The 13,127-nt window shown below is 43.0% G+C and overlaps 1 protein-coding gene across 1 annotated transcript; it reads right to left on the bottom strand.

The window, feature by feature from the left end:
• Positions 1–4,020: 4,020 nt before the first annotated feature.
• LOC119279476 (V-type proton ATPase subunit C) lies at positions 4,021–7,895 on the bottom strand. Its single transcript, XM_037560701.1, has 9 exons — positions 7,890–7,895; positions 6,975–7,043; positions 6,774–6,901; positions 6,584–6,683; positions 5,973–6,040; positions 5,706–5,847; positions 5,262–5,378; positions 4,942–5,067; positions 4,021–4,161 (listed from the first exon to the last, which is right to left on the bottom strand). Exons 1-9 carry the CDS (start codon positions 7,893–7,895, stop codon positions 4,150–4,152), a joined length of 768 nt encoding a protein of 255 aa, XP_037416598.1. The 3' UTR covers positions 4,021–4,149.
• Positions 7,896–13,127: the final 5,232 nt, after the last annotated feature.

The raw sequence follows: 13,127 nt of genomic DNA, 5'->3' as shown, positions 1-13,127 counted from the left end.
CAGTTGACATAGCACCAGCTCTACAATGCAAACCCCCATTCCAGCAAAGAGTACGCCAAATCTAGTTGCCAAATCCCTTTTTGAACCAAAGAGAGCCCCAATTGCAGCAAATAAGACCCATGTTCCATTTCTTCCTAGTTTAGATGATCAAGCTTATATTGTTGTCAGGAACTTTATGCGCATCTTTCCTTCATGGAAAGATTATACCGCAGACACAGAACAATTTCCAGTCTTCCTCCGCAACTAATGCGTAAGTAATGTACTGATTTTATTCATCGTAATTACTACATATGTTTCTGCTGACATAAGACACAAGATTTCATTCTTTTAAATAGGCGAGGACCAAACTGGATTGTCAAGACGAGCAAAGGTTGGTTGCGCTTTTCAAGCACTCGTTGATGAAGTATCGTTCCTACCTGAGTCAAGCGCACTCCGATGGCAAGCCTCTAAATGAAATTTCTGTAAAGTCTCTAGTGCTGCATTTATCAGACAACGACTGGAATATCTTGTTACACATTGGTCTCGTCTGCAGCGTAAGGTACTGTCAATGATATCACATCACAATTTGAACTACATTTCTGCATTTTCCTTAACATCTCACTTGTACGAAAACTGTTAGCAGAAGAACATTCATTCTCAAGGGACCACAGAATCTCGCAACTATACTGCACACTGCATTGCTCTTGTGAGTACCTCTTGCCCTGTATGACCATACTTACTTCCATAGCTTGTCGGTGGGAAACGACACCTATGGGATCACAAGAATCCCTACTACGGTTGCGGGGCGTGGGGTTGTGAGAAGAACAGGATTAGCAATTGGCACGAGGAACGTTTACCTAGGTTCAGGCTGGGAGGATGCGTAAAACCCTAGTCCTACTTGGTGGATGTATTGAGTGTTCTTGAGCTCTCGAACTAGCTATGGGTGTTGTGTGGTTCGAAAGAGCCGAATCCTTTTCCTGTCTGCCTTGGGCCTCCTTTTATAGGCGAAAGGGGCTGCCACAGTGGCACACAGGAGGTGGAGAGGCCTACAATGTCGCGAGCTTATCGCTCGTATTATAGGACAAGACACATTTAATGTGTGGCTTAGGTGTCCCTTCACTTTATTGGGGATGGGAGCGAGTCCCGTCCCGTCTGTCGACGCTCCTCCTCGCTTTGACACGTGCCCTGGCCAGCGATGCATGCGGTGCCATGTAGGCAGGCAAGCAGCTGAGGTGGCGCGGTGGTGGAGCCTCCATGAAGATCTGCATGCCGCCACGTAGGTGTCTGCTGAGTTGGCCTGGAAGCTGCATGTTGCCACGCAGGTGCCTGCCCAGCTGGTTGGGCCGGCAGCTCCATGCGAACGGCGGTGGGGATATGGTTGGTGCGGGCCTGGGAGCGGCCCTGCTGCCGCCTCTGGCAAGGGTCTTGTCGGGTGGCCCGGCAAGGGTCATGCCGTGGCGCGCTGGCGTCCCCGGCAGGGGTTTCTTCAGGAAGGATCTTGGTGAGGATTGTTGCCTCTCAACCCCCATCTGGTCTTGAGCATTCTATGTCTTCACAAAGATCTGCATGACACCATGGAGGTGCCTCCCGAGCCCTGGTCCAATGTGGTTGTTGACATTGGAGGCCGTGGGTTCAAGGGTGGCTCGCTCCGCTGGTGTGGGCGAGTTGCCCCGGCAAGGGGCTTGCTGGGGCTGCAGAGGCTGCCCTGGCAAGGGCCTTGCCGGGGAAACCTGCTTCGCCCGTCTACACTTTATGGCCTTGGTCCTCGATGTTGCCTTGTTTGTCTCGAGCCTTCAGCTTCTCTCCGGCTTCCCTCCTTTGCCCTGTCATGTGCGGCCATGGCGCGTGGCTCTGACTGCCCATGCACAAGTAAAGGGGTCAAAAGGAGAGCCCCTACTTTTGTACACCGACATAGCTGGTTGATTATGTAGCATCACTGCACATGTTAGCCTCGTTATCGTCCATTTGGTGGACATTATAAGATCTGTATGGACTCTTACATAATTTTAGAATCAACCCAATGCTTTTGAAGAGGTTTAGCTCTGCAGTCCTCTTCTAAGGACTGAACGTCGTCTATCACTGTACTTACATTAACAGCTACTCCCTACGTCCCATAATATAAGAACGTTTTGTACAGTACACAAGTGTTCAAAACACTCTTATATTATGGCAAGAGGGATTGGTTCATTGTGTAGCATTCTGCATCTTATTTTCCTCGCCCACCATTTACTAAAAATATATCAGATCTATATTTAATCTTACCAAAAAGTTGAATACACAGCAATGCCAGTGCAGAAGTGTAGCCCATTGCTCTGGTCAGAACATTTTTCCTATAACGCTTCTACTTCCAGGGATTGGTAGTTGATTATGTAGCATCAATCTGCATCTTATCTTCATTATCCTCTATTCCTTCCAGTATTCTCATATCTATAATTACTCTACAAAATGTAGAGTACAGGCAATGCTTATGAAGAAGATTCTATGCTGAAATTCTTGGGTTATGCTTCCCTTGGCATGGAGAAGGGCATTATAAAGCCGGTGTTAACTGTTAATGTAAGTCATTCCTTTTAAAGCCTTTATCCTCAACTGCTGTTTAATTTTCTCATACTCCCTATCGTTAACTGTTGTTTAGTTTGTTGTTTCTATCAAAATGCATGTTCGCAACAACCGAAGTTCCAAGTTTTACTTGTAAAACCAAATTCCTTATTCATCCATGCACATTACTCAATACTCCCTATATGTATGCTTGTTTTTGTGGATCTATAATCCAGTGTGTGATGAAGCAGCCCATGTTTGCACCTTGTCATCTCCTATTTTATCTTACTGATGTGGCTGATGATATGAACAACATGCCATGCACATTAACCAAAATAGATACAATGATTATCTTTGCCCTTCATCTATGCTTGTTATGTTGACATGGTAATCCAGTAGTGTGGTGAAGCTCTCCGCATTATGAACAATGCCAAATTATGCTATTGATATTTTGAACTTACTCTTTATTTTCTAATTTGAAATTGGATGGAACTGACAGCACAATTATCATCTTTGTTTATGCACGTGCAAAACCTGTCATCTCTCTGCTTGTTTCAAGGTGATATGATTGATGGCATGCACAAGTCTGCTGAAGGCTGTGAGACAAACCCAACATATGTTGCAGCAAAGAATGCAAAACATCTTGAAGATAGAGAGACAACCCCAAAGTCTTGTCTTCATGCAGTGTTCAAGTTACTTGAGACTAGCAGTTAGACAAGCTCACAGAATTCGCTGTCTGAATCAGTTCGACTTGTTCAGTCCCAAGTTCTAGCAGAAAGGCATTCTGCAACTCAACTTCGACTTGAAGTCCTATCTCCAACACTACTAGAAAAACCGCTACTAATGGCGCACCTAATTTGGCCATTAATGGCGCATCACTGGTGCGCCATTACTAGCACGCCATTAGTAATTTTTACTAATGGCGCACCAGTGGTGCGCCATTAGTATCTGGTATACTAATGGCGCACCACTGGTGCGCCATTAGTATAGGCCACGGTGCGCCATTAGTATGCCTCCCAGGGGCCATGTATATCCAGGTGCTTTGGCATACTAATGGCGCATGACAACGGGATGCGCCATTAGTAACCGCGGCATACTAATGGCGCACTGTCCAGTGATGCGCCATTAGTATGCTTTGTCATACTAATGGCACACTGTCATGTGATGCGCCATTAGTATGAATATTAGATTTATTTTTATTTTTATTTTCTGTTTTTTGCACAGGTTACAAAATGTATAATTTGACAAAATATAGACAGCACACATCAACAACAGATTCATCGAATACAATAGAAGATTAGTCTTTGAATACAATTCATCATATTAGTCTCCGAATTGAAAAGACCGAACAAAGATAGAACATTATATTACAAGTTGACCGCGAGTAGCGAGTTTGTCTTCACATTACAAGTCGATATCGATCATCTAAACTACCAACACATAGAAGAGAGCTGCGGTCATCACGATAAGCATCATCACGATGAAAGTCGTCTTCATTCAGTTCCTCCAACGCTCCCTCCCCTCTCCCGCTAGTTAGAATGAGCATCATCAACGCCACTAATGTCCAGCAACCAAGCAACTGAAGCCCAATATTCTAGGTATACTCTCATCAGTTAAGTTCGGCCATGATGACCACTAGGAGTAGCACTGCCATACATAGAAAAATAACATCACAGTAGTGTTTCCATCAATAGAGAAGCCGATCTGTTTTGCCTATTACTACGATTTTATGAGAATGGGCACATGTTGAAATTCTGCAGAGCTTAAACGAATGAATAGCATTAGCAGCCATCATTTGTAGCTTTGAACTAACAATCACGGATCAGAAAAAAGGGGATGCATCCCAATCTGCTTAATGAGTTGACCGCAATATGATTTCGCCCTAAAAAGGGATGCACTGGTGAGAGAATAACAGCATTAACAAAAATATGCCCCAGATTCCATTATGCCATGGAAGTTGCAACTCAACCATTGTCCTTACAGTTTTAACAAGAGAAAACTACCAGAGAGTGACAACTATGTGAGTTCGCACTATCAAAATAGAAATTCAGATTCAGCATGATATGATCACACCATGTTCTGGTTTTCAGACTACCACTGAAGAAGATCAAATAACCAATTAAACAATGAACAAATTCACAACCTTCATGTTCAGGCTTGCGATTGAACTAGAAAGAAAAATCAAAAGTTTGTGTAGGCTAACATAGTAAATAGATGAGGAAACTACTGTAGAAACCAACCACGAGCTGGAGAGTAGTTCATAATGGATGAGTTTTGATGAAGAACATCTGTGCAATCAAATGAAATATTTGACCGACTTATTTCTACAGTACCTTTGGAAACGTACAGGAACTAAGGGCATGTGGTTTGTTCACCATACGGTTCATAGAAGATATTAGGACATAATACACTTCAGAAGACATGTACCTCACTGTAGCTTGCATAGCACCATTGCAATAGAGAGGTCCTCATAACTTCCTGGTCTTGCAGCAGTTTTTCTAGCTCTTGCTTCCGACTCTCCTGTGCTTCAGGACTATACTCAAAGTCATGGATCTGAAATGAAGTGCGAAATAGATGTTAGTGGATGACAAAATAGTTACTAGAATGGTAGGTACCAACTGACAAGATAAATTTTTGCCTAGCTATTAGGAGCTATACCAAAGGCTACATCGAGTACTGCCACCGTGTCAAATTAAGGTTAAATGCAAGCAATGGTTTAAAAGAAAGGATCAGGGCAACAAAGTTACCTGGAAACCTTTCTCACGAGCATGGACCTTAAAGTTGTCAACAACCTTGGCAAATAATGTTACAGTGTAGAGAGCATACTCATTGTCCTCGTAAAGCTTTTTTGATGATCTCGGAACCTATATAAACAATAATTAGCTCAAAGAAAAAAATCAACTGGATATAATCACAAATTAGGACAACTTGAAAGTCCTCATAAGGGCAAAGTAAATAGCACCCAGGTTAACGAGTTCCAAGTCATATATCTGGAGTCTGAAAGATTTTTGTGATTGCAAGTTATCATGATAGCATTAACACCAGAAATGGTGAACCAAATAAACACTCTTGGTTTTAATTGACTAACCACAAATAAAATAGACATTTGCTGAAATGAAGCACAACATGAAAATAGTTTAAATGATGGTTTATGAGAGACATTATCACTATATAAAGGATTCTGAACTTACCACAAACGTATCAAGTGACTCGTAGCTTGATAACCAGTCTTTTTGGGAATACTTTGGCACAATAGAAAGGAGTGTCACTAGATGTTCCGAAGTGACCATATCCTCTGGCTTTATGAGGTTGGAAAGGTCACGAACTGCTAAACTGCCATACAAGAAGAACAAATCAATCAGAGTAGGACTCAAGGGGAGCAACAACGTAGCATAATACTAGTACCAAGCATGTCCCTCCCTATAGAGCTAGTCAGGAAGTATGGTGAGACGATTTACCTCCCAGTTTGCTTCCTGTTGATTGCGCCAAGCTGGCTCTTAACATTACCGTATTCAGCAACTCTAACCTGGAAAAGGGCATATTCAGTCCTTCTGTAAATGAAACATCCAACCAAAACACTTATTTGCATCTATGAGCACAAAATGAAATGAAGGTATGCATAAAACCAAGACTGCACTTGGCAGGCAAGATCAACATGGTATTTCAGTTATAATTACAACAATTAATTCCTTTTCCTGACAAAATGTGGCACCAATTCCCTAGTTTTTTGCATCATGAACATTATGTGGCAATTCAGTGCCAGAAAAAGGGACAGAAGACTAAATAAATACTGATGTAACTAGCTGCACAAATAGGTAGCTAGCCGGAACCAAACAGACCCAAGACAAAACAGGAAGTGAGCTACATCCAAATCTATCAATTTAGCGCTGAGGATGGAATGTAACTGTTAAGCAACACTGTCCAAAATACAGTACCTAGCTAGCGTAGCTAATGCACTGTTAAGTTGCTGCCAATGTTCCAAAATCTTACTGTCATCCATGCGTAATTTGGTCAGTGTGGAAAGGAACTGGACCAAAGAAGAGAGAGAGAGAGAAGCAGAGTTAGTTACCTTCATGTCGTCCTCGATCTTGGTGACCTGGGACTGGATGCTGGCGACGGTCTCCTTGAGCGGGGCGTTGACGGGGTACTTGCCCTCATCCCACACGAACCTGCATCCATCCATCCTCTACAGCGTAAGCAAGCGGTGGTAGGCAGATGAGGAATGTAAGCAGCAGCACTGGGCACAGGCCGAGACGGACCTGGTGAGGTAGCTGTCGACGGGGATGCCATCGACGGTGAGGGTGCCGGGCTCGACCCCTCCGGCGCGCTCCAGGTCCTCGATCTGCCGGCGGATCTTGTGGGAGACGCCCTCGATGAAGATGTTGGACTGCAGCCAGAGGCCGGATCAGGCCGGGGCCAAGAAGAGGGGTGGGGGCAAGATCGGGATGGAAAGCAGGTACCTTGACGAGGTCGTCGCTGAGGGCGAGCAGGGAGTCGAGCATGTCGGGGCAGAGATCCGGGACGGTGAACTGCGCGCGGAGGCCAGGGGAGTCGAGTCAGTCAGGGGCAGGACGATTGAAGGGCTGCGGCGGAGGAGGAGGAGGAGGGGATGGGTTCGTACTTAAGAATCCGTTTTTTTTCTAACAAGTGCACGCCCGCTCCACGAGCGTGACCCGGCATTTTTGTTCTAAGGAATAAAAATAAATAAAAAAACAACATTAGTGGCGCACTTTCTGACAGGTGCGCCATTACTAGTTACAACTAGTAATGGCGCACTTCCTATGGATGCGCCATTAGTATGTTTGGACAGGCGCACTAGTTCAAAAAAAAATTGATACTAATGGCGCACCATGGGCCAGGTGCGCCATTAGTAGTTTCAACACTAATGGCGCATCAGAAGGTGGTGCACCATTAGTATATACTAATGGCGCACCACCTGTCTGGTGCGCCATTAGTGCCAATCCCATCTATAGCCCTTTTTCTAGTAGTGTAAGAAAGATTGAAGAGAACACCAATGAGAACCTCATTGCTAAACAACTACACCTGGAAGCTATGACCGACATGCTAGGCTCGTCTCTGACATGCTAGGCTGGTCTCACAGCCTTGCTCAGCAGCTTGTGCAGGCAAGGTTATCCTTTCTTGAAATATCTTGGAAGTGGTCTCGGTTCAGTATTATTTTCTAACGCTGCAATGGTGCCCAGTTTTTGTAATCTGCTTCTTCATTGCGCTTTATGATCACTGGTGGCGAACTTTGATGCCTAGTGGATGTAATATACCATAAATCCTTTATTGTATAGTGTAGGTTTATTCTAAGTTACTATGACGTAATTTCTTTATTGTAAAGAGTAGGTTTGTTATTAATTCCTACTAGTTACCGCCATCATTCGCTATCTGAAAAAAATCTGATGTAGTCGACCGGGCCGAAACATTTGCCCCTAACGGGCCTGGTTTTATCTGGCCACAATTGGGCCGGCGTGCAACTTTCTTGGGCCCGAGAGGCCAGGGCCTTCACACTTTGCGCCAGGCCCATAACTTACTCTAGCCTATATTTAGCCCAAATTTTAGTTGGGCCTTTTGTGGACCCAGCGCTTAGTTGGGCCCATGTAGCTTTGGGCCATTAACAGGCTGAATACTTTGTTGGCCTGTTACGGCCCATAAGAAACCATGGGCCTTTAGCAGGCCGAAATGCATGTTGGGCCTCAATTTTCACTAGTCATCGATGGGCCTTCAGCAGGCTGAAATGCAGACCGGGCCTTTTTTGGCCCAGTTATATGACGAGCCGTTACTAGGCCGAAACATATCTCGGGCCTTAGTTAGCCCACTGATATCATGGGCCTTTAAGAGTCCGTAAGCTTAGCACAGGCATCAACAGACCGAATTATATGACAGGCCTTTAACAGGCCCAAAGTCACGTTGGGCTGAACTATTGCCACCAGTATCACGGGCCGTTAGTGGGCCGGATGTCGTGTCGTATCATATATGGCCCATGGGCAGCATGTGCCATTCCCAGGCCGAAAAACACACCGTGCTGAAATGGGCCCATGTCTACATCGGGCCTCTAACAGGCCGAAAGTCACTGGGCCGTAATTGGGCCCAAATATTCGGCGAACAACTAATGGGCCAGATCTGGCTTTGGGCCATAAATGGGCCATGTTTAAACAAGCCGTTATTGGGCTGGCCCACCAGTACCTGAGTAAGTACTATGGGCCTTTGACTGGGCCGGCCTTTTTAACCTATATGTGCCTCTATTGGGCGTTGCCACATGTCAACGTATCATAGGCATATCTCCTCCATTGGACGGATGACATCTGGCCCACCGAGGAGCAGCCACGTGTTTCCTCCAGCCAATGATGATTTTACACGTGGAAAATCCCCATTGGTTCTGGCTGTTAACGGGTTCCAAACCGGAACCCGATAGCTTAACGGTGACCCGCTATGGTGGATGCCATGTCTCGGTTACCCTTGATGAAAGCATTTCCATGACGCGCCATTTATCGTCATGGAAGAGGACACTTCCATGATAATAATTTTGGTAATGTCATGGAACACTTCTATGACAACACATGTATGACTATGTCGATTCTGTCATAAAATTGTCATGGATGTACATGCATGACAGAAAACGTGACCTGCTATGACAAACATGTATCATCACGGAAGTGTATTTCTTTGTAGTGATTGTAATACCTTGTGTGCAGTTTTATCACAAGCATGGTGTGCTCCATAGGCCTCAGAATGACACTTGCATAGGATCTGTTCCTGTTCATGCTTAGGTACACAACATCTAATAACACCATCTACTCAGTCTTTATAAAGTTGTGGGTCATCCCAGAAGTAATGTCTTAAGTCATAGAAAAACTTTTTCTTTTGTTGGTATGTGAAACTAGGTGGTATAAATTTAGCAACATTATAATTAGCATAGTCTGCATACCACGGAGTACTATGAGAAGCATTTATGACAGCTAATTGTTCATCAGGAAAGCTATCATCAATAGGTAGTGGGTCATCAAGAATATTTTCTAACCTAGACAAGTTGTCTACTACGGGGTTCTTAGCTCCCTTTCTATCAATAATATGTAATTCAAATTCTTGTAGAAGGATAACCCACCTAATAAGTCTAGGTTTAGCATCTTTCTTTTCCATAAGGTATTTAATAGCAGCATGATCAGTGTGAACAGTTACTTTAGAATCAACAATATAATATCTGAACTTGTCACATGCCAATAAATTTGCTATTTTTTCAGTAGTAGCATAATTTCTTTGAGCACTGTCTAGAGTTTTACTAGATAACATTTAATTTCCTATCAACTCTTTGTCCTAGAACAACACTAAAAGTGCACGTAGTCTCCATGTGTGGTTTTGGTAATTGATGACAATCCTAATGGACTAATGTTTGCATTGAGTTATACATTTGAAGGAAAGTCCCATTGGCAATGCATGAAGAATATTGGATGAATTGAAGGATGTAATCCATCAATACAAACATATGCATTGTGACTTGATAGTGAATGACAATTCCTATGAAGAAACAAAGGCATCAAGACACGTATGAAAGTTTGTTCCATGGGTAATGCAATAAGAAGATTGAATGAATTCGAAATGAATGCCATCTACATTCATCGAGATTGAGATCAATGACTAAATCATGATGGATCAAGTTCTCAAGGGAATGATTAAAGATAAGAATTCCCATATGGCTTGAAGATTAGAAGCATGATGTTCTCATATGTTAAGTCGTGTATGATTATGTCTTGAAGTAAGTAATTCAAGTGAAGAATTCATTGTACCTCTTAAGAGTTCAATATGGCCTTCAAGACATCAAGATTAATCATGGAGCAAAGATAAATGTGACCTAGATGAAGATCGAAGATTGAATTCAAATATGGTCAAGGCACAAGCACAAATAATGTACCACATGGGTTTTTGTGGTATGGTACGTAATGGTCAATTACATTATGTGTACTAGCCCATACTATGTGTTTTCCATATCTATGTGGGTTAGGTGACTCTAATGGGCTTGCATCAAGATGAAGATGCCTATTATCCATGAGAGGATGACATCAAGTAACGGCGATCATGCTTAACAAGGGAATGTTCAAGATAAGCATCTTGAAGTATTACATGCTTGAAGCTTGTGGATGATCACATGATGGACATATGAAGATGGGATACAATGAAGTTCTCCCCACATGGCTTATGGGGGAGCTATTTGAAGTCTTCATCAAATGATCTGAACAAGCTTATGCTTCCATCTTGAGCCAAGAATAAATTTGAACATTAAGATCAAGGGGAATGCTCTATTCAAAGGTATTAGTTCCCTTGGTTGTAGTTTCATGGATCAACGACCATCACAAAAGGTATATGCCCAAGAATGGATTTCTAGGATCTATCTAGTGTATATTTTTCTTGAGTTATAGGGATCCCACTCTATTAAGAGGGGATCAAAGGGGTTCGTGATAGATTTTCTCAAGTCAACATCTTCTATACACAATTCTGCTCCTACCATACATTACAAAAGTAAAATCCCAAGCCAAAAAGGGTTCCATAAATTCTATGCTCAAACCTTTGCATTGAATCCATCATCAATTTTGTTTGATATTGGTTAGTTCTCTATGGGAGGACCTGGAGCTTTTCAATAGCTACAAAATGATCCCAAGATCATCAAAATTGGAGTCCATATGGAAAAGTAGTGCATGTTTTACTGTCGGCATGCTGGCTATTTTTTGTGGGGACGGAAGTTCCGGGAAGCCTGGAAGTTCTGGGTAGGTTCCGGGCTAAACAGAAATTTTCCATACATCTGGCCGAAGGGAGCCCGGAAGTTCTGGGACTTCTGGACGTTCCGGGGGCTAGAAGTTCAGGGCTTTCCCAGAAGTTCCGGGCTGCGTTTTTCTGAGCATAACAGGCAGATTTGATGGGGCACTATATAAGGTACCCCTCTTCCCCTACGAGGGAGAGCTTTTGGATCTGAGATTTCCCCGTTCTTTTGAGCTCTATCCTCCTCCCCCAAACCTCAAAACTCCAATCCATTTGGGGGGAAACTATCCCATGGATCTAGGGTTCATTTGTTGACCTCCTCCATCGTTCCTCTCCTCTCCCATTCCTCCATTGCATTAGTTTCTTTTGGTGGGATTTGAGAGAGAGGGATTTGAGCCATCTCGTGCTAGATCCCGAAGAGTTTTGTGAGAGTTCTTGAGAGAGATTTCATCCAAGCATACACCCACTCCTCCTCTCTCTTTTCACCAAGTCTTGAGGATTTGAGCAACTCTTGAGGATTTCCCCCTTGATCTTGTTACTCTTGGAGGTTGGAGACTCCTAGGCGGTAGGAGTGCTCCGGTGAGGAATCAACATGTGATTTGTCCCCCGAAAATTTTGTGAAGGTTTGGAGGCCGCCTCAAGGTCTACCATTAGTGGTTGGGAATCGCCTTCGTGGTGATATCTGAAGGAGAATAGGGTGAGCCTTCGTGGCGTTGGTGTGCCTTCGTGGTAACATCCACCTCTTCAAACAGTGACTAGCTTCCCTCCAAGGAAGTCAACATCGGGATACATCCTCGTCTCTGTGGCTTTGGTTATCCCTAACCCTACCTCCTTACTTGTGGTGTACTTTGGTCTCTTCACCTTGCATTCACTATATATTGTTGTCCTCATTATATTGTGTTGGCTATTTCCTTGAAGAGATTATCTAGGCCTACACTTTATTTCCCGCAATTCATACTTGCTGCTATTGATATATCTTGTGTTTAGTGTGAATTGCTAACTTGTGTCATACACTTACATATCTTGTGATATTGCTCAAGTAAGTTTGTGTAACTTACTTATGCTTGTTAGTATCCTTCTTGTGCTCACCTCATTTATATTAAGTTGTTGGTGCACTTAGTTGAGCCTAGTATATTTAGGATTTTTGCTTGAAAAGTATCCGCTTAGATTATTTCCACATTTGAATAAAGCTAAATCTGTAGACCAACAGCATAATTGCTTGCATCATACATAATTTCAAAGGGTAGGTTCCAGTCAGGTGGTAGAAAAATAGGTGCAGAAATTAGGGCTTTCTTAAGTATTTCAAATGCTTCTACACAATCATCATAAAAAACAAATGGAACATCTTTTCGCAAGAGATTAGTGAGAGGCCTAGAAATTTTGGAGATGTCTTTAATAAATCTCCTATAGAAACCAACATGACCAGGGAAACTTCTTATATCTTTGATATCTTTAGGACACGACATTTTTTCAATAGCATCAACTTTAGCTTTATCAACTTCAATACCTCTTTTAGAGATTTTATGCCCCAAGACAATACCTTCATTAACCATAAAGTGGCATTTCTCCCAATTGAAGACAAGATTAGTTTTTTCACATCTCTGCATAACTCGATCAAGGTTGCTTAAGCAATCATCAAAAGAAGTTCCATATACAGAGAAATCATCCATGAAAACCTCAACAATCTTTTCACACAAGTCGAAGAATATAGCAGTCATATATCTTTGAGAAGTGGCAGGTGCATTACACAAACCAAAAGGCATACGTCTATCAGCAAAGGTACCAAAAGGGAATTTAAAAGTAGTTTTTTGTTGATCCTCTTGTGACATAGGTATTTGGGAAAAACCAGAATAACCATC

This window comes from Triticum dicoccoides, chromosome 3B (genome assembly GCF_002162155.2).
Source record: "Triticum dicoccoides isolate Atlit2015 ecotype Zavitan chromosome 3B, WEW_v2.0, whole genome shotgun sequence".
NCBI classification, from domain to species: Eukaryota; Viridiplantae; Streptophyta; class Magnoliopsida; order Poales; family Poaceae; genus Triticum; species Triticum dicoccoides.
Note: the sequence above shows the minus strand (reverse complement) of the source record. Positions and strands in the feature narration are given on the sequence as shown.